This window comes from Protopterus annectens, chromosome 3.part1, assembly GCF_019279795.1.
Source record: "Protopterus annectens isolate FY-2018-M chromosome 3.part1, PAN1.0, whole genome shotgun sequence".
Taxonomy (NCBI): Eukaryota; Metazoa; Chordata; order Ceratodontiformes; family Protopteridae; genus Protopterus; species Protopterus annectens.
Window position 1 is genome coordinate 1,226,725,002 of NC_056732.1, and position 23,229 is coordinate 1,226,748,230.

Genomic DNA, 23,229 nt, shown 5'->3' on the forward strand with positions numbered 1-23,229 from the left:
TAGAGTATGTTTCCCAGCTGATGGTGGAATAATTGAAATCCCCCATAAACAGAGTGTTCAGGAATATTTGGTTTGACTCCAGTTTAGTCAAGTATGTTTCATGTGTCATGACTCATGGACGGGGATCTATAACTGACTATGAATTGAATGGAGGTCTTACCCACAGTTACCTGAACTTGGAGTACCTCCATGGAGTTGTCCATTCTAACTAAATAGGAGGTAAATTTATCTCTAATATAAATAGAAACACCACCTCCTTTGGTTCTCACATGTTTGTTTTGTGATCTGAAGGTGTGGATAGCATTGTAGCTTTGCAAGGCCAGGGTACTCTTTGGGGCCTTGAACCAGGTTTCTGTGACTGCATAGACATCTACATCTTCCAGTGACAGAAGTGCTTCTAGGATGTGCAATTTTTGGTTTAAGTTCCTAGCGTTTAGCAGCATAACCCTTATTTTGTTATGATTGTGAAGTTTCACTTTGGTAAGTTTGTTTTCAAGTCCTTGCCTAAAAAGGCACTATGGGGAGGCAAAAGCCTTTGCCAGCAGCCAAAAGTCTAGTGGTGCCAGGTGCAAAATGTCTGGCAAAGCAACAAGGTTTGTCGACCATGTCATCCCAGGCTGACAGAAACTGGGTCCCCTTTGAATGACACCAAAAACTAAGCCAATAATTGAAATCAATCATTTTTGCTTATACTGTGGCATCATTCTAGGTGAGGGTAGTATGCTGCTCAACGCTAGGGACATACCTGCCTGGGACACATACTCAGAGAGCTTAATCATATCTCTCTTCATATAGTCCAGTGAGGTTCATCTCAGGTCATTCACTCCAACATGAACTATGACAGATTCATTGTGGTGCTTGTTGTTGAGAGACCTGAGTGCATGTGTGATCTGACAAATCCTGGTACCAGACAGACATCTGACCATAACTTTCTCCTTGTCCAATCTGGTGAGTGGGACATCTATGTGTGTCTCACTGTGGAGTCTCCAATGACAAGAAAATTTGTTTTTTTGAGTGTTACACCTTACGGGCTTGGTAGGTGAGACACTGGTGTTACTGTGTGTCATAGGTGCTGTGGGAACTGTGTTAGCTGTAGCAGCCTTGTGTTTTGGAGGTCTCTGGCATTTTGGTAATTTTTTTGAGAGAACCTCCATGTATGTTGATTTACGTGTTGGGTGCGTACTATGTGTATGAGTAGTGGTACTATGAGCATGAGCAGTGGTGGGTGGGTTGACAACCTCTTCAGTGTTAATGTTTCGAGTGTGCGAGAGTAGGGATTCAAGATTCTTGGTGAAGATACATCTCTGACACTCTCTACTAGAATGAGTTATTAATAGTGGGTTGTCAGTGCACATGATGCAATTGCTACACTGCCTCAAGGGGGATCCAAGTCAAAAAGGTTGGCAGGAGAAACAAGGGTAGTCCAACTGTCCATAATGCTAGGTTGAAGAACTGTTATCACAAAGGGGGGCTTTTCAGGACTGCTCAAGGAGGTTCTCAGTAGATGGATATTTCTGATGGGGTTTTTTTTGCCAGTGGTTTAATGTGTCACAGTTCACTATCAGTATTACTTACACAAGAAAAGTATTAAGGAGCAGGTCTATGCTAATGTGCTACAGCTGTATCTAAGGGAAAATGTGTAAAATTTGTCCAGCTATGGGGCAGAATTGCAAAGCAGTATACGGTGCTGCATGATAGGCAAAGAAGAAGTCTGCTCAAATGCAGGACTTAAATACCAAAAGCTAAACACTTAAAAAAAACTTTAAAAAGGTTCAAAGGGATCCATGAGGATGCTTACTCAAAGCCCTAGACCAACAATCCTTCACCAGACAGGTGACATAAAGAAACTCTAGTGCATCATACTGCTTTAAAAGCCTTGATATGAGTTTCATTTGGGTGTAGATTGAGACAACTCCATCTTTTTTCTCCCTCTTACACAGTAGCTGGTCTCAACATGTATAAGGCATTATAGCCCTGCACAGTCTGGGTGCTCTCCCCTATTTTAAACCACATCTCTCTCACGCAGACATCAGTCCCCTACAGGGTGAGAAGGGCTTATAAGAAGTGGAGTTTTTTGTTTCTATGTTGGCACCAGTAAATAAACAAGTTGTCTCACACACACACCCATGCATGTGCACACACACACACACACACACACACACACACACACACACACACACACACACACACACACACACTGGAAGCAATGTAGCTATAGGCACGATAAAGCAAAAATGAATATGTATAAAAGCTGTCATTGAAAGTCAAACAGAATAAAACTGAAATGTCTGTTGGCTCATATGTGTTGTATTCTATCTACACAGTTCAGACAATAAGCAAAGAATATTACTTTTGCTCAGTAAATCCTGAAAAAAGGTGATATAGTATGTTCAGGCTTGAAACTTGTAGCGGAAGTAATATATTGTATGACACTACATTTAAGTCACTGAACCTGACTAGTAATGTGTATTGATTTCAGGTTTTGCTTGACTGTTAGGCTTTGATTTTTAGTACAAGTGCAGAAAATACAAATGGGTGCAACAAGCAGTGTAATTGGAAAAACATTTGAAGCAAATTTACATATTCTGGGTCATAATGATTATGAGACACTTGTCATGATTAAAATAATGCCTACTGAGCAGTTACAGAATGACTTACTAATCATTGCAGTTAGAGGCATAACTAAAGTCAGTGGTCAGAACTGTAAATCTGATGTTATTAAAGAGGGTTGTTATCAAGGCATGCAGAGCAGCTCTAAAGAAAACTTTTACATTTGTCAAGTATCTTGTGATACTGTGGATGTTCATAATCACCAGAAAGGCTATGTGCATATCTGTAAAAGTCAACAAGACAGCTTTTTTAAACACATAGCGCTTACTGGAGATAGAAGCCATGTCAGAAATCATGTTTCACTCAGCAGAGTAGTTGTGAAAGAAGCTAATGCTAGTAAATGTAATAATAATAGGAATACTGTTATGGCTACTTCACCAAAGGTTAAGAAATAATATGACAAAGGCACAGATTGTGTTCTTCACTCTACTTTTGATATTTTGCAGTTTCCAGTATTTAATAAAGAGTCAATCACCAAACCAATCACTTCAGCAAGAGCAAATTGGTGAATCAACAAAATAACCTGTGTGTGATGCACAATGAAAAAAGTGCTTTCATCCTGCAAACTCCACCATAACAGGCAAACCCTGCACATCCACCAACTGTGCACTCAACTGCATAATATTAGAGCAGGGAGAAATGTCCCAACAGTGAACAACAGTCTCAAGAAATCACTCTGTCCCATTTAATATGATTGAGCAAGAGATTGCTGACACATCAGTGACTGAGGAAACACAAGGCAGCCCATTCTGCAGAGTTATTTGGTTTTACTTTCTTCTCTGTGGTGTTCATCAAGACAGTATTATATTAATATTTTATCTGGGGCAATGCCAGCTTTGCATGCAACAAAACTAGTTACATGTGTATGACAAAGAGTTCTACCTATGTTTAGTTATCCTCGTATGTAAAATATGGTAAGACTAGAAGTACAAAGAAGCTATGGGATTCAGCATTAGCAAACACAACTAAATGCCTTGGTGAATATCATGGTAACAGTTGTGAAGCAAAACATGGTTAGCATATGTATAGATTTCAAGACTTAGATAACAATGCAACATTATTTTCACCGAATCCCAGAAAAGATTATTACATTTATGCCTAAGATTAAATGTTTCCATGTTAGCTTGAAGCTGTACACATTTAACACTCTTCTGGATAGACAGAGGTTCTAAGACTGCCTTTCAGACTCTTATCAGTCCAAAAAGTGTTTCAAAGAGCAGTACTGAAAACACATAAAGGCTAGAAGGTATGAACAATATAACTGTTCTTTTTCTAATCTGGTTTGCCTTTAAACAAAAACTTGACAACTTATTAAGTAGATTGTCAGGTTAAGGCTAAGAGGTAAGATAATAAACAAGAGTAAATATATGGCTTGTGAATCAACTCTGAGGTTCAGGGGACATGGTTTGAATTTGGTTGGTCTTAAACTAGACTCTGATGAGGTGAAAACAGAACTATATATGCAGAAAGGTCATGCCTGGTCATCTTTTATTTGCTTTTGGCATGCAGCATCTAAGTTCATTCTAAACTTGTTAGATACAGCAGTGCCACTTAGGAAGCCATAGGAGCATATTGGTTTTTGATTTTTGTCATCAGAACAAGAAACAAGGTTTGTGATTGTAAAAATTTTAGCCACTTTGGTACCTACTTAAAATGTTATGACGTTGCAGCTTGTAGCACTTCAGGTGCATGTTAAGCAACAAGGATTTGGTGCATTACTACTGCAAGAAAGCAGACCAGCAGCATACACATAAGTTCTACTGCTCAGAGAAAATTATGTAAACCATAGATTTTGGTTGTCAAATATTTCTTGGCTATATCTAAGGTAAACTAGTCAGTGTAGAGTCAACCTAAATCCTGCTAAGGAGTATATTAAAATGGGTCTTTAAAAAAAGTATGACCTTCAGATTCAGTACAAAATTAGGTAAGCTACTGATGCATATAGCTGATACTCTGGGTAAAGCATAGTTGCAAGAGTATAAAGAATGTGCTAGGTAAAGACCTAGTGGTTTTGTGAATTATATCACAATGTCCTATGTCTGTTGTTTAGCTAGAGGAGCCAAGACTCTGTAAGAGAAAAAACAGGAAAACGCAATTATATTGAATATGTGGCAAGGCAATACTAAGTCCAGATGTCGATGTTTATTTTCCATACTGCAGTGATCATTTGTGTGCTGAAGGCTTGATGTTTTAGAGTGACAGAGTTATTTTTCCTAATCGGTTGATGGAGGCATGTTATTTAAAATTTAAGACTTGCATATTTGTCTTTATGGAATGAAGCCCTAGCAACAACTCACATGACTTAAGATCATTCTGCAGCTTGAGCACTGCATGAGTAAGGTAGGGGATGATGGAAGTGAGTGGCCAATACCTGTTTGCTCATCCTGTGAGTAAGGGAGGTGTTTTGACTCTGCAGTACTAGCATGTAGTGCAGACAGAATGGTTCTCAGGAAATCTGCTTGGCTCTGAAAAGCCTTTGCGGGCATGTGCAGGAACATGCATGTCCTTATAAGAAGTATTGCACAGCAATAGCATCTGCAAGGTCCTACATCAGCTATGAAATTAGGTGCTGATGGCTGCTGGATAATAACCTTTCATAATTAACTCTCACCCTACAGGGGAACGAATGGTCCAATTGTTTGTGGGAGGGCTAATAGTCAGTAGGCAGTAGTGGATAAAAAATAATATTAAGAATTCAAAGGGTACACAATAGTTGTTATTGTTCTAATATTTCTGAACAGACTGACTCGATGGTATAAAAATATGAAATCTGTAATATGTTCAGATCTTAAAATCAAATAGACAAAGTGTTGCAGCACAATGTGTGCTGGTTGTCATTTAAAATACCTAGAAAGAATCCAATTGCTTTTAGTGCTATTACAATACTGAAGTCTATTTTATCAGAGTTGAGTCATCTGACAAAGTAATATTAGATAATAGTCTAGAGGTCATAAACCAAGAATTTCATGCTTTAGTGAGGTAATGGGAAAGTAAAAATGCCAACTCAAGCTCTAAATATCTGTAAAGTAATACTGGCAAGTGAGATGCATAGTGCAGAAAAGCAGATAGCAAGTGAAATGAATAGTACAGATTATCCGGTCTAATATGGAAATTTGAACTTTATGTCTGAAAATTCTCATTGCTATCTTTCAGTTCTGGAAAGGGAAATATGTATTTGCCATCTGTGGTACTTTCACCTGCAGAGTTCTCAATGGGAAATCTTCTTAAACCCAGACTTATCTCATATTCATTGTTAGTACCTAAAAACAGAAGGACTGTAATTATGATACTAAAAGAAAGACAATGTACAGGAAATGTTATCATGACAGATCCATGAAGAATCTTTCTGAGTTACAAAACAGGAAAAGTAAGGGTAAGTATAATTGTTTGACTATCACAGAAAATTAAATTTACTTGCTGTCATGATTATTCAACTAGAACAGAAAAGATTATATTTTCTTCGTGGTCCAGATAAGCAAATATGCTGAAGAAACACAAACCATTTAATTCAGCAGTCTGGTCTGGAATAATTACAGCTATCCTGTTATCAAAATTCTAGTGAGTTGCCATTAAGGATCTGAGCTTGAGAAGACTATCTTATCCATGTAAAATTGTTTTTTGAATGGTCAAACTCAAAGTCAAGAAAATCAGAAACTGTTTAAAACTGCCCTGATGCAAATGTTATTAGTCAGCTAGCTGCTGTGTCACATAATATACTGCAAATCCTGATTAACTCTGTGAAATGATACTCAAGATTCAGAAGAATTGTCAAGAAGTCAGTATGATCTAGAGAATGCACATAATGTACATATTTTACTGATGAAGTTTTACATTTATTTTTATTTAAATTTGATAGTTAGACTGGCTGACAGACCCTTTTCAGCTAAGATCTGGGCCAAAATGGCAAGCAGTAGACATTAAATGTTGACATGGAATGTAAGAAAAGTATAAAATTCTAAGACAAATGTAATCAGAGTCTATAACAAAACAGCAATCAAAGGGAGAAACAGTGCATTTGTTTATTTATGTATTAATTAATTAATTAATTTATTTATTTATTTATTTATTTATTTATTTATTTATTTATTTGTCATTGTCTGCTAAGAATGCCCAACTGAGCAAAGATCCTTTTCAGTGTAGACCCCAGGGAGAAAATATACATATATATATATATATATATATATATATATATATATATATATATAAATATACATTCAGATTAACAACAATATTGAGTACAACTGAACATAAAAGAAAAGAAAATAATTACAGTGTATCATAAAAGTATGGCATGACAGAATGCACGACATGATTAAAAAAAGAAAACGGTATAATTATAGGATATATAAGCATATGATTTAAGAAGTATCCACTGGGTGTGCTAGAAACAGAGGTAACAAAAACATGTTAATTAGAATTTCTGCTGGATACATTTCAGAAAAGTGAGGAAGTGGTGGTGGAGGTAGAAGAAAAAGCAGGACATAGTTAAGTTTGGAAGGATTCAGGTAAGAAAGTAAGAAGGGAAAGAAAGAGGTAAAGTAAGAAGAGATATGAGATGGAGGACATAACAGAGACTAAGGGGATGTTTATAAATGAATATTTATGGAGATTGTAGAATTATTTGTGTATGGCTTTGGGTGAAGAAGAGAGAAGATAAGGAGAGGGTTTGAAAGATCACCCAGAAAGAGATGCACAGTGACTAATCCAGTTGGTGAGAAGAATATGTTTGATTTGTGATTTGTGATTAGTTGTGTTTATCAAAAGATATAAGGGCTTGGGAAAGGGAGTACAATGACATGAGTGAACATAGTGATGGACACAATGGAAATGTGTAGTATTTTGTGAACTTGTTTTAGATGAGACAGCTTAACAAGATTAGGGAGCTCATTACAATTTAACTGTATGAGAGCTTTGCAGTGATGGATATATGAGGGTTAGCTAGGTGTAAATGTGACTATTTTCTTATAGGTTTATACCAGTGTAGAGAATTGGAAGACTTGAAGGTTAGTGAAAGTGAAGGTGTCATAGACAAGGCTGGAGAGAAGTAAAGTAGTTGCAGTATATCTTCTGTTGAACTGAATGAGCTACATTTTGGTTTGATAGCACAAACCCAGTTTTTGATTGTGATGCCTGTGCACTGGCCCAGCAATCAAGGAGCCTCAATTCTCCTCTAACACCAGTGAGGGGCGCCCATATAGAGAAAGGATAATAAATACATACACAGTAAAGTACAATTTGCCTTAAGAGCTCACAGAGATCACAGTCAATCTGGGGCTGGTTCTCCCTTTCTCTCCAGGTCCCCAGTATGACTCCCCACCTGCACAGCTATAGCCTAGTGGGCAAGCTAAAACCTCCAGCACCCTCTCTGTCCAACCAGTGCTTCATGTCCCTGCCCAAGTAGCTGACACACACACACACTTTGAGATAAGAGTTTATACAACCACACAGACACTCCTGGGGAAGGTTGGCACAGGTTCTCCAGCTGTGCCTTTTTTCTGCCCAGTCTAAAAGGTAGTACCAGATGCCATCACCCACTAATATCAGCTACTCAAAGGGCCTTCTGAAAGCATGTCCAATCATTACTGTGCAATATTATTATCCAAATGGTAAGTGTGACTGAACAGTCAAGGTTTATTAGAGTGACTTGGTACAGTATCACTATATACATACAATGTACTCTAGAGCTTAAAGTAATTATACATAAAACAGCCATAGTTGAAAAGTTTAAAAATATTTAATAATAAATAATAAAAACTCAAGACAATACTTCTTACTAAACAGTGCTAGTCAAGTTCAGAGATTACAGAGAAATACTTCAAATAATATTGTAGAAAAGTTCTGACATCACAGAAAAACACTTAGTCTAATCTTCCTATTTCTTAGAAATTTCTAAGAGAAAACACAGTTCTACTTAACTTACATATAGGGCAAAGCAGTGCTGGTGATGTTGGATGTTCTCAAGACAAAATGCTCTGAGCTTTGTGATTCTCTCTCTTTAAATTGATAACATAGAGCTGCTTCACATGACATCATTCTTTACACTTCTCTGGTGTTCCCAGGCTAACAGAAACTACATTTACATTCTTTACACCTGGTCAGAAACCAGAGCAATAAAGGATATTAATACATGCAAATTCTAGCCATTAACTCTCGTCTTACAACAATAGGCAAGATGCCTCCCTCTAGACATATCAGCTCCGAATTTTGACATCAAAGACAGTCATAAAATGCTTGACTTATCTTTCTTACAGCAGAGTGTACTGTTGTTACATTTTTGCAGTTCAATATCCAATGCACTCTTTTCACATTTAAGAGAACAAGCCTGTGGCTTACATTAATATTTACAAATGACAGAATTATTTACAAAATTCTATCTGGCTAGGCTGGCAGCCTTCACATATCTTCACATTGATGGTTTTTTTTGTTTTTGTTTTTGTTTTGGGTGATTTGTTAGACCTGGTTATCAGATTTCACGTTTTGATCTATGATTAGTGTAGCAGTTTAGTTTGATTAAATTGTTCATTGTGGGTCCCATTTGAAGATATGGGAGGTAAATGCATATCATGTTTAATACATCTTCAGTTATTCATCTTGATTATGTATATGCTTCACACTGTACACATGCTACAGCTGCTACTCAACATTTACAGGGAGAAATGACAGTGCTTAAATAGTGGTAGGAAATGCTGTATACAACATGGAGGAGTGATATGTACAGTATTTACAGATTTAGGTGTGTTACTTGCAGAAATAACATAGCTAGAAGGTAATCCTTGGTACTATATTAGAAAATACCTGCACACAGTAATTTTTGGCACTGAACAAGAAAGAAAGACTAAGTTGCCTCTTTGTGGAGATGTAAAAGGTATTTCAGTTTTGCTGTATCGATGTATACTCTATGGCACACCTAATATAGTTATGTTATAGTGGAGACATCTGAAATCAGTGGATGCAATTTTAATTATGTATCCCAGATTGCATCTTACTTTGAAGTAGGGAAGTATAATAAATGCAGTCTTATGCAATTTTATAGTAGCGATATGGCAGCTATACCTATACAGGGAGCTACCAATAATTGTTTCTGTCTCTTCATCACAGCAGTTAAATAAAGATTCTCACTGAAGGCATATCATCCTTAATGCATCTTCACTATTTCATCTTGACACTATTTATGCTTCAGACTGTGCACCTACTATGGGTGCAAATGGGCAGGCACAGGGAGAAATGACAGTGCTTAAAGAGCAGCACTGCCCTCAGTAGCTGCCTGAATAAAAGCCGCACCTCATATAAGCTGTTGAAGATCAAATGGTAAGAGGGTGCGGGAGAGGGGGGGGGGAGACAAAAAGATCAAAAACCTAAAGCATTAAAGTTCCTGCTAGATATAGTTGGTCTTAGTATTATAACAATCCTTGACTGTAGACCCAGATTTCTTCAGTGAATGGCCTCTTCCTGCACAGAAGCTGACCCTCAGGAGATGCCTATGGCAGGTATGGGGATACTCACAAGTATTTTACTGACTGCCATTCACCTGGAGTTTATGCCAGTAGATGACAGGGTCCCCATAATGTGGTTTTCTGCAGCAGAATGGACAATGTTATTATTAAAATATTTTAATGAGTTTTCAAAGCAAAAAACATGAACAATCAAGAACAAAAAGATATTCAAGTCAATTATGCAACATATAGCCACATTTACAAATTGAGTTAATAGAAATTAACAATATTGAAAAATATATTTATTTATTTACATATGACCAAGATGTTTACTACCTTCTGCATGTCTATATAATAAGCCTAAACAATTCTATCGATTAAATATAACTCATAAACTTTTAGTTTGATTCGAATTCCAATAAGCACGTGTCTCAGAGATTCAACTTTCAGGTTTCATTTCTATTCCTTTCAGTTTATAACAATGTACAACCCTTCTAATCAGCTTCAGATACTCAACATACTGACCCCCCATTTTTACAGGGTGCACTGTTCTCCAATCCCTCTCAATGACTAGTTTAGGTACAAATGCCAAAAACATTTGGGTGGTTGACTCTTTTCTATCATGTTGCACTTGTCTCTACCCAAAGTCCAAAGGATTCCCATGATATAGTTAATGTTTTACTGATTATCTCATCCCATTCTTCAGTTGCTTGTCTCCATATTTCTTGTGCCCTTATAATATCCTAAAGCATATGAATCATCCCTGTATCATTGTCTCATGTTATAGCTGTCCAAATATTTGCACTATTATGCATAGGTTCCTACTGTAAGAACTGAAGCTGCATTTTTGTTTAGTTAATATGTAATTCTTCTGTATTAGGCTATGCAATAACTTTAACTATGAACTTATTATGCCAAGATGGAGCTCTTCTTCACAGGCCTCTGCTGCAACTGGGACATTATCCTAGTCGGATTTTCCCTGTGAACACATATCAAATAAATAAATAAGGTGCATTTAACTTTAATTGGGTCAACTTTCCCTTGTAACATTCTAGCAATTGGATTTTAAAGCTATTCTTCTATGCATTCCCCACCTACGTTTGGTATATTCCTTCAAAATATAATGTAAATGGTTTCCTTTTTGCTGGGTTGGGTCTAACAATCTCCCCATTCTGGTACTATCTGCTGTCCGCAAACTGCTGTCTGTAATATTCTTTATATGCCCACGCTATGTTTCACACTCTTCTCCAGCTGTAGACACCAGAAGTCACTCCTAGTTATGCATCTACTGTTTGAGAAATTGCTTTTTGTTCCAGTTCTCCCTTAAAATGTACAGATCCTTGATCAAAATACGCGCAGTATTTTCTTCCTCTGATATTAGTTCCTGTTTCTCTTTTAGCCTGTCTTCTTTCTCCTTCACTGTATTACTCAGTCCTTGTCTACTCCTACATTCCATCACCATTAATTGTGCTTTCACAGATTTTTACCCACTCCCACCACAATGCATGCAAAACATCCTTCCCAAGGGTACTGTCATATTTACCATGCATATTTTTTTTCTAAGTATTTCGTGTTACTCTTTAATCCTCCACATATACCAAGCCCACATCTATGCACATGATCTAGCTTGCCATTGCTCTGCATGCATTATTAGAATTACAGAGGCATTGTCTGAAATATATCTATCAGATATGGCCACCTGCACAACTCTACCCTGGTCTTTCCTACTTATGAAAAAATAATCCAACCTGTTGCCCTGCACACCCACCTCTCTGGAAAAAGAAACACATTGTTTTAATCCTGCTTTTTCCTTGTATAGTAATTAGATTTTGTTCTTTTCATTTTCTTCCCTTCAATCATTCCTGAGCTCTAACATTGTGTTCTTTCTTCCCAAACAGCTTATCCAGTTCAGGCCTCATTGTGATGTTAAAGTCCCCCTATTACCTGTATATAACCCCATCCTCCATTGCCTCCTTCCACTTTTTGAAGAAACCCCCACAGAATATCAGATCATCAGCACTGAGAGCATATGCTGCTTATCCCCATTCTGCTGCCTTGCACTGAACCCGTCCATATAATCCACCTCCACCTCCTTACTCAGCTTGTTCTACAAAACTCAGGTTTTACCTTCAGGCTCCCATGAAATAGGGTATCTACTCCTCACTTTCCTCCTCCTGCTTTATGGTCTGTTGCCATACATAGTAATTCCTGTTTCAGCAACTTATGTGCTTCCCTAATCTTAACTTCAGTCTTTTGTAATACAGTCACTTGGGCATTTGAACACTATAATTTCTGAAATATCTGCCTGTGTTTTATGGGATGAGAACCACTCTCCTACATTCCACAAAACAAAGCTAATACACACAATATTTTTAGTGCCTTTAGTCACTTTTTCTTTTATTGACTGGTCCAGGCCTTGGTTTCCCCAACTGGGATTTCATGAATTGACTCCCTGGGCTGGAGTGTAACTTCTTTGACCATATTTTCCATACATACTCCCACTACAAATCAATTCAACTGGCTTGTATAACAGTGGAAGCAGAAAGAGGAAAAAACAGATCTTTCTCATCTTCCCTTCCCCATCAACTACTCGACATACCTAAAGTCGGTCCCCCACTGTGGAACCAATTCACATGTACTGGCATAGTCTACTTCGTCTATAAACCAGTTCCTAGAATTATGTTTACATTTTTCCATAGGTTACATAACAAAGAACATTTTAAATTATATTGCTGCTAGAAAGCATTTAGTATATAGCACATGTAACTCACACACATCAGGAAAAAAAGTCTACTCTTTTATATATTCCTAACTGTAGTGGGACCAAGAAAAAACAATTAATGTGCACCACATGCACTGAAAATAATTTCTAAGGTAAATGTGTTCAACTTTCCATGTATCAAGTTAGTATAAGACATTCACAGTTTTGTTCCTAGACAATTCTGCGTGTCTTGCACTGTTTTATAGAAAGCTAACTGAAAGAGAACTAAAAATGAAGAGACAGTATCTTGATCTACTGGACAATGTGAGACTTATTTTGTTCATTTACTTTTTTTTCTGTGCTTCATGATATTTATTCTCAACCCAAGACAGCTCACATGAAAAGGGAGGGGACAAATACCCCCTCACCTCTGCCCTGGAAAAGGTTATCCCCCAACATTCCCCCAATGTTGCCCTTATTTTTTCAAACACTCAATGAGTTTAAAAAAAATCATATGCAGGTCCAGAAAACAGAAAACAAAACAGCATATTTGTCAGTTAGCTGAGATATCAAGATTTGTGTCATGAGTCTTTCAAAAGAGTTCCATTTTGATGTCTAAATAACGCAACAACAGTTTATAATTCCATCATAGTGTCCTGTATTTTACTATCCAGCATGAAGAAATCACCATTACATAGCCCTTAACTCTAAATTACAATGCGATTATAAACCAAGATCAGCTAGTAGACCAGCCTCTATGTTTACTTTTACTTTCAGGTGTCTCTCTCCTTCCACTTCTGAGGAATGTCATCTTGACTGGGAACTGGAGATGTAGCTTCTCAAGTCTGGCCCTGGTGTGTCAACAGTACTCATCTTGCTAACCAAAATCTGATTTTCTCGCTTCCCTCCACTGGTGTTTATTGTATGTGCCCGGTTGCCTTACTTCTTGCTCTGCACCAGTGGTGGATTATTAGCAGAAAAAAATGGTCATGCCAACAAGTCCTATACTTAGTGCACCTAGTTCAGGGTAAACATGAGAGGAAAATACCATGGCAGAGATTGAGGAGCATTGACTGTCTATTTATACATTGAGTTATTCATTTTATATGGCTAAACAGTAGCAGATTTTAACTAATGGCTTTTCCATTGCTCTTGCTGACAACTCAAACCTGGTTATAATATTAACCAAACTTTACTTTTTCACACATATGTTGAATTTACAGTATTCACAGTATTTATTTAGATATACCCCTTAGTTATAAGCAGAGCAACAGTCTATGTTAATAGAGGAAAGATGATTTCCACCTTGGATATTTTTCAGAATATATGTAAGTTAGAAATATGGAAAATGCTGCCAAACCATTTTTAACACAGATGACACTTAAAAATCTGCATTAACTTAGAGATATATGAGACAGTTAAGATTCATGAAAGCCAATAAAAGAGGAGGTTTGATAGTCATGGACAAAGCTGATAATCATGAAAGGATAGAATTTTTCTTGAACAATCAGAACAGTTACTGGACAGTGCCCCTGCAGGACATAAATGCTACATACAGGAACATTGATAATGAACTTTTAAGATTCATTAATACAAGGTTGCATCATATTTGATTGATATGAATTTTTGAATGTTTCTTATCCAAAGGTTAGCTCTTTTTTAGGAATTCCAATGAAGAACAAAGGTGTGGATAATCTCCCCATAAATCCTGCTATAGCCACAGGGGGATCTAAAACTTTAATAATAGCTAAGTATTTAGACAGCAAGTAAAATCCTATTATACAGAAAGTTTCTATAAATAATTCTGGGGACTTTTTGGAAAAGTTGTCCACTGTTATGTGTAATATTCCTGATCTGTTGTTAGTGACAGTTGACATAGCATCTTTATATACAAATATACCTCAAAAAGAAAGGGTTGACATGTAAGAGACTATTTAAGTCAACATTATACCATTACTAAAACTGTGGTCCCCTCCTACTGTAATGTTAGATTGTTTTTATGTTTGGAAACAACTATTTCAACAGGTTACTGGTATGGAGTTGGGCGACGTTGTGGTTCCAGCTTTTGCAAAGCTGGTCCATGGACAGTGGGAGCAATAATTTTTATACACATATCACTTACATAAATAAATCTTATTTTATAAAAGTTTTTTTTATGAATTGATATCTATGTTTCTATTTCTGTTTCTAGAATTCACACTATCGTACTTGCATAGGAATGCATATTCTTAGAATAACTCTCTTTTGTGTTTGTACTTCTTTAAGTGTATGCTTACTAGAAATGTAAACTGTCTATACTACCTTTGTAAATACTTAATCTAACTGTATTTTAGTCCTGCATTGCCTGTTAATCTTTTTTTTTTTTTTGTATGTAATCCACTCCCTTCTCCTTTTGTATATTTTCTTTTTGTATCAACTTCTTACTATGTCTTAATTGTGGACCTTTTCTCCCTGGGCATCAACTGAAAATAGACCTGGTCCAGCTGGATTTTCCCGGTAAACAAATCAAAAATAAAAAAATAAAATAAAAAATAAATGTGAAAGAGTAGTATTTACAAGCTGTAAGTATGTTTTGAGTATTTAAATACAAGCATGACATTGAGCTGGATTCAATAAATCCTACATGGCTTGGTCACGCCATGTTTGTATCACTGCACAATGCACACATGATAGTGTGCCAATTTGTATTCAGTAAATGGCTCTACACAAAATGTAGAACTGTGCAAACCAGGTAAACATCATGACATGCTAAGTAGTGCATAAGTGGCTGAATTATATGCTAATCAACCAATCCAAGATGGCAGAGCTACTCAGCAAGCTATAAATGAATTGTGTACATTGCATGTAGCCATCTGCCCTGTACTCCACAACCTTTTGGACTACAGCCCAGAATCTACACAGGAAATAAAGAATGTTAGCGGCTGCTGTGCTCTTGTTTATGTGTATGTACAACAGGCTCAACTCTATGCTGTTGCTGCTACTGCTGATAGACCTCAGGCAAGGAGAAGAAGGGTATTTAGACCTAGTTTAAATTTCATGGCCTGCATGAAATGGAAATAGTACACAGTGGTTTGAGACACACTCCAGGAACTCTGCAACCTCTGTCATCCTCACCTGAGAGCAAGGGCAAACTGACAGCAACCAATACCAGTAGATACCAAGGTATGTATAGCACTTAGAATTTTAGCTACAGGAACCTTTCAGAGGCCCACAGGGGACATTCCAGGGATGTCACAAGCATAAACATCCAGGATTCTACACCAATTCCTGAATGCTATGCTAAAGTATGCAAGTGATTATACATAAATTTTTCCCCTCTATTCCCCAAGGACAGAGCTAGAACTATGCAGGAGTTCTACCCCATAGCCCACATTCCTGAAGTCTTGGGTGCAATAGACTGCACCCACATTGAGATCAAATCACTATGCAGGAAACAGGGAAGGGTCTATAGCAATAAAAAGGAGTTCTACTTCCTTAATTGCCAGGTCATGTATAATGCTATGGGACTCATCCTGGATGTGCGCTGGCAACCATAGCAGTTGCCATAATTCTCATATCTGGCACACCTCATGGCTCTACTAGAGGTTCTCCAGGGGTGATGTCCCACAAGACCATTTACTGAGGAATGCAGTGTATGAATTGAAACCATGGCTGATGACACCTATTAAAAATGCACGCACAATCATGGAGGAATGCTATAATAAGGCACATGCTCAAACATGAAATATCATACAGCTTGTGTTTGGGCTGCTGAAGTTATGGTTTTGGTGCATAAATACATCAGGGAGCCCCTTCAGTATGATCCCAGTACATGTGCTAAATTTATTGTCATCTGTGCTGTCCTACACAATATCATCTGGCAAAAACAACTGCAGCAGGAACACCAAGGGGTAAGAGCACACATTCCACCACCACTGGCAGGGTCACCACATTCACGTACAGGTGAGGAGTCAGAGGGGGAACCCACAGCTGCTGTGGGTGTAGGTATATATATATATATATATATATATATATATATATATATATATATATATATTCTTCATTTGCCCTAACTTCCAACTGCCCGACCCCATCTGACCGAAATTTCATTTGGCTGACACTTCATTTGACCGACAAGTATTATTGGCAAGTAAATGTGATATGCCCCCTTTCTCACTGTAGTGCGACCCTGGAGTTAGAATATATAGTTAAGGGGATTGTGGGTGGTGTGGGGGGTGAAGCCCCCCCCACTTACTTTTGTTTTACTAAGCAATATTAAAGCAAAACTAAACAATATAATATGAAATTAAGTGGGGGGGGGCCTTCGCCCCCACACCCCCAGTTGCGAGGGGCTGTGCCCCCCACACCGCCCTAACTATATATTCTAACTCCAGGGTCACACTACAGTGGGAAAGGGGGCATATCCCATTTACTTGCCAATAATACTTGTTGGTCAAATGAAGTGTCGGTCAAATTAAATTTTGGTCAAATTAAATTTCGGTCATTTGGTGTCGGGCAAATGGGTGTCGGGCAATCGGAAGTTAGGGCAAATGAAGTAGACCCATATATATATATATATATATATATATATATATATATATATATATATATATATAGGGGTCCCCTTCGGAATGCCGAAATTCAAAACTTTGAAACCCATATGATCGCAGACCATATGTTTGAAGTTTTGAAATACCAACATTCTGAATGGGAAATCGCATACAGCGCAGACCGAGAGATTTCCCTTGTCCTCACTGTAGTACAATCTCGGAGTTGGTATATTTAAGTAGGGGGGTGTGGGGGGTGCAGGGGCAAAGCCCTCCTGCTATACACAGTTTAATGTGTGCATTTTTATTTTTATGGGTCTAGTTCACATTTTCGAACATTCAAAAGTTCGAGCATATAGTCTCGGCCATAAGAATTTCGAACATTTGAGCGTTCGGTTATGTGAAGTAGACCCATATATATGTGTATATATATATATATATATATATATATATGTGTGTGTATATATATATATATATATATATATATATGTGTGTGTATATATATATATATATATATATATATATATATATATATATGTGTGTGTGTATATATATATATATATATATATATATATATATATATATATATATATATATATATACACCATATGCCCTTGCCCTGGCCAAGAGGCAATGGTTAGCACACATTCTGACCACCTAAGGAGTACACCTTTCATCTTATGTACTTACATAGAGTAAAATTGATACCAGGCAATGCTCACAACCTTTACTTTCCCGTGTAATGGCTGGTGTACTGCTAGCAGCAGACAAAGTCACCCCTGGATGACAATAGTTGTAACTGCAGGACTATCAACATAAGTGAAGAACCTGTAATAGAAAAATAAATGTGTAAAAACATGAATGAATGGCAGATACCTGCATAACATGTACTTGTAAAACTAACTAAGTAGAACGTGTCTGAGTTGTCCAGCAAAGTCATCAATACCTGACATGACTGATATCTGTAATACATACTTATGCAGTTTACCAAATATCCTGCCCCATGCAACTAAAACACCCACTATAGAAAAATCAGTCATACCTCTCAACTGTATAGATTTTTGCAGAATATCCAGATTTTTACCTCATATTTTTGGTGTGCTCCTCCTAAAATCTCATCTTTCTGGCAAATGGCTGAGGATTGAAGTAATTAAATAATGAAAAACATTTGCGTTTAAGACTCCACATCCTTCAGAAAATTCATGCTAAAACGCAAAACCTATTATTCTAGCAACTTTCTAAGTTTGTAAGAGCAATATTTAAAATCTGTCCTTATTTGTCCCCTCATCATTTTAGGCTTTGTCCAGATTTTTTGCTCTAAGAGGTTGAGAGGTATCAAGCAGTCAAAAAAGTCTACTTATCCCTACATTCTCACAAGTGGAGCAATAAACATGGCTGACAATTTCCTCAATGTCAAATTACCTAGCTACATAGTTACCTTTTTGTGCAGATTCATCCCTCTGAGCACTCTGAAGATGCAAATCAGGTGTGAATTCATTAGAATTGCTGAATACCAAATGTTTGACTTTGTGTATCATGTAAACATAGTGTAGCCTCCACATCACATTTAGGTGATAATGGCTTGCAGCTGTGAATGATTACTCTGACTAAAGCAAAACACAGGAATTCACAGACAGTCTTCCATGAAGTGGGTATGTCAATGAGGATACATTTCAGAGTGTGGAACTAAATGCAGTGAGATTTTAAACCAAACCAAACACCTCACGTGTATATTTATTTGGCATAATAGCACAGTTTCCTGCATTTGCTGAAACTGTTGTTCACTGTCATATATTTGTATCACACCTTGAAAGTAAAATGAGAGGATATGTACTAGAGATTGCATATCTGATAGCAAATAGTAATAAGGGAGGGATTCTCAGAATACAAAGAGAAGGCAGAGCTGCAATTTTGTAAACATAGTCATAAATATTGTGTGATCACTCATTCCACAAAATATGTTATCTACACATGTAGAGTCAACTGATAATGTCCAACTATATGAGCTGTTTAATACTGGATATGGAGTGCGAATTGCTTATATGCATATTATTTGATTACTATTGCAAAGATGTGTCTGTGACAAACACAGAGAACCCACTGCAACTGTGTTGTGTAAGTGCAATAGCTTGATGTTTCAAATCGAGAGATGTTGATTTTTTTATGTCGTTTCCTTTTTTTATCTTTTTTTATTTTTATTTTACTTTTTTGCCTTTACTATCTGTGTGACATGACAGTTCAAACACGGTTTGCTGTTTAAGGAAAAAGTGAAACATTTAATTTCAGTCACTTTATAGAGTACAAACATGCTTAGTGTCATTGGGTGATGGTCAGCACCATGGATAGTAATGACTGCAGAAATTCCACCTGTTAGCTGACTGTCTCTGTGGCACAAGGTGTAAATATGGTAAGCTGAAAAAGAAAAAAATAAACAGAGGTAAAGCAGGGTTGGAGTCCTACAGTAAATATTTTTGGTGAAGGGGTCATAATGAGTACTTACACAAGTAATATGCTCTTGATATTGCCTTTCCATGTGCACTTTACCTATCTAAGTACAAATACATTCATTACTTCAGGAAAAACGTGAAAAAATGAATTTGGTATGCCTTCCCTCATGCAAATAGACTCATTGGAAATGTGCAGCCATCAGTACTCTGGATAGTACTGAGTGCAGAAATTACACCTGCTTTCTAACTTTCCTGTGACACCAGGTATAAGTGCAGTGAATTCATGAGCAGAACAGCCAGGGTTTAAATCCAGCTGACTGTGATTTTTAGTAAGGGTGTCCCACTGTCATTGCTCCTAAAACTTTGATATAAACATGCTAACAACTTTGTATAGTAAGTTGTTTGACAGAAATGTATCATTACTGTGTGCATACAAATACTTTTGTAGGCATCATAGTTCATTAATGACTGAAATATGAACCCCAGTTGATTATGTGTGTAACTGGTTTAAGAAGACAATGATGATTATGTAATAAAATGCAGTTGCATATCTCTGATGGACATAATAGCTCATTGACAATCATCTAGACTCCTCCAATAATCCAATTATAACTGTAAAACATACTGCATTGTGAAGTATTTATCGTAACAACAAATTCTATTACTACATTCATGAAAGTCTATTCATTTCCAGTATATACTGTCAGACATTAGTCCTGCATCACAACTGAGAATGCATGAGCCAGGACCTTTTAAGGTTACACACATATATGTCTAATTGAAATATAGCACCTATAGCACCTGTCACTCTTTAAGCAATATATGTTTAATGACCATGGCTAACAAACCACGTGTCTGTGGCAATGTGAAGTAATTACTTATGTGGAAATTTATGCATTCTCTTTGATATAGGTTTGAATCCCACCCTTTACAAATAATTTTTAACAGTATGTGATTCCCAACAAAATATGTGTTAAAGACATCCCACTGATTCCTCCAAAGTCAAGGCTTAAAAGCCAAGCCATTGAACATTTCAGTGTTGACCATTGGACAAAGTGTGACCAGGTATAGCATCACACATGTCAAAAATCACTACCAAGTTTCACATCATCATTGCTGTTTCATAAGCTCCCTTCCTTCTTTGTTTGGCAATGTTTTTCTTTGCTTATCATCGTGCAAATGCAGCTGGCATGATTGTGTGTGTTGGCACACTGGCTGTAAAATGCAAGATCACAATTTGGTGGGAATCCATCACTACTGTTGTTGGAGGATTTCTGCAGACATAGCAGGTGATGGGGATGATGGTGCCAAATTCAGGGCACAGAGGTGGGGTGTGGAGGAATCCAAATTTGTATTGCACTCCTTGTGAAGTGCTACAGCCAGAGGTTGCAGTAGGGGGGACTATACTGGGTCTCAGTACAAGGCCGAGGCTTGGAATAGCCTAGCCAAGACTGCCTCTAGTGGGACTGGCATACCACACACTGGGGAGTGCACCACTACACCACTATACTGATTTTAAGAGGTGCAAGGGGGCACAACTTGATCAGTGGCTGGATGAGTTTAGAATTTCTGATACCCCCGGTTGTTTAAGTATACAGATCAAGCAACTTGAAATGATATGGAATGGTGTACATAGCCAAGACTGGTACACATAATGCTTTCATGTCTCTCCCTCTGTCATTCTCTATTTTACAGCTGCAGAGGAAATTGCAGTGAATAGGGAGGCACATGCTGAGAGACTGGTGAGACTTAGAGAGGCAAGGGGTATGTCTTTAGCACAACTAACACTGATTGTATTAATTATTGTAATTCCATAGATCAGTAACAACTTCAACGTGCATATCATTTATGTAACAACAAACATGCATGCTTGCTCCTGTAGCTGTTGGTGATTGTATTACACAACTGTAGTAACTTATTCAAGTTATGTGGGTTCGATACCCACAACTAACCTATAGATTCACATTCAACAAATATTATTTTTACAGTTGAAATGCAGCAATATTGGCTTTAATTACTCTGCAGTATCTTTGAAAGCATCTATGGAATATGTCCATATTCCAAGGATTACTTGTAAAAACTCACAATAATTTTTGGGAGTGTGAAAGATTTATAGCTAGGATAATAATAAATGACTATTTATTGCAATAAAGAATGAATATGACATACCATGGGTCTAATCATCTCTTTTCTTTTTGTCTCACCCCATTCCTTATCTCTCTCTCTCTCTCTCTGTCTCTCTCTTTTTTGGGGGGAGGTTACTTGGAATCACACCATTCTGATGTCATACCTTTCTGCAAACAAAACAAATGCATTTCAGCACAGAGAGGTGGGCCAACCACAACAGCTGAGCCTGCCAACCCTCCACCAGCTGCCACACTAACACCCAGCAACTCTGTGATGCAACCTGTCAATACTGCTTCCACAATCTCTGCCCTATCTGGTTCATCCATGTCAGGTAGTGGTGCCCCAGCTGGTGATGCAGTGGTACCCTCTGGATGTACTGGAAGAGACATTGATTATGTACCCACTAGGACCTGCCAGGGATGGTGCTTGAGCTAATAGATAGTGGCCTTGGTTCCCGCATCAGCAGAGTAGAAAAGTTGCTCCTAAAAATTGAATATAGACCACCATGCCAAGCAGTCCCACAGGCAAATGAGGATGGGGACAGTGATGGCACTTCTGAGGGTGAGGACTAGATTCTCACTGTTGCCATGTTGGGCATGTACCTCTGATGTCCCTCGCCTATGCCCATCATAGTGTCCCCAACCTTTTTGTGTCCATCACCATCCCTGTGTCTGTCTTTTATGTCCTGTTTGCACCTGCTTCTCACTTACCCTACCTACCTGACCCTCACATTATTAGATCCCTTCCCAAGCATTCCTCTCCTTTTGAAACCCAAAAAAAAAAAAATGGGCACCTATCCCACAAAAAAAGTTGTCCCACACATAGCTCTACATTTCATATATGTGTCTTCTCAACACATTTGATTTGGTCCAATTGGCTACAACATCATCACATTGTTGTCACCCATCAGTGTTGTGGTGCAAGTCCAAATTTATCAAATTTTGTCTACATGTGCAAATTACTATGGTAAAGAAATGGATATCTATGGTTCTGTCCCAATCCTCTCCTATGAATGCCTGTATTGCTTTCCTTTGTTCTTCCCTCTGCCCTCCTCCCCATTTCACCACTTTCCTATCAACCCCATTCTCACAAGTTTAATCTGGTCAAAAAATAGAATCACACACAACGCACATGTCAAGAAATGGCCCATAAAGAGCCTTCACTTTTTGGCTCTGCATTGTGCAGAGTCTGGCATCGCACAGCAATGCTATGTAGCAGAGAATGGCTGTTCACATCCTATGGCAATACCTGGTGAGTTTTTGCCATTGGCTGTACTAGTCTGGTTATCTTCACGCAATACTGGTTAAACTCACTGCGCTGGAAGAACACAGAATTAAAGCAGAGTAAAGGCACTACTTTGAAACAGTTACTCTGACAGTTCTTAC

General features: G+C 37.6%; 1 protein-coding gene across 1 annotated transcript in view; it reads left to right on the forward strand.

The window, feature by feature from the left end:
- Positions 1–2,531: 2,531 nt before the first annotated feature.
- The window catches only part of LOC122797761 (DNA topoisomerase 1-like), an 880,254-nt gene continuing 859,556 nt past the window's right edge, over positions 2,532–23,229 (forward strand). Inside the window, exons 1-2 of the mRNA XM_044066283.1 lie at positions 2,532–2,952; positions 7,579–7,654. Of these exons, the coding sequence (XP_043922218.1) occupies positions 2,532–2,952; positions 7,579–7,654 (497 nt within the window). The remainder of the gene's footprint in view (positions 2,953–7,578; positions 7,655–23,229) is intronic.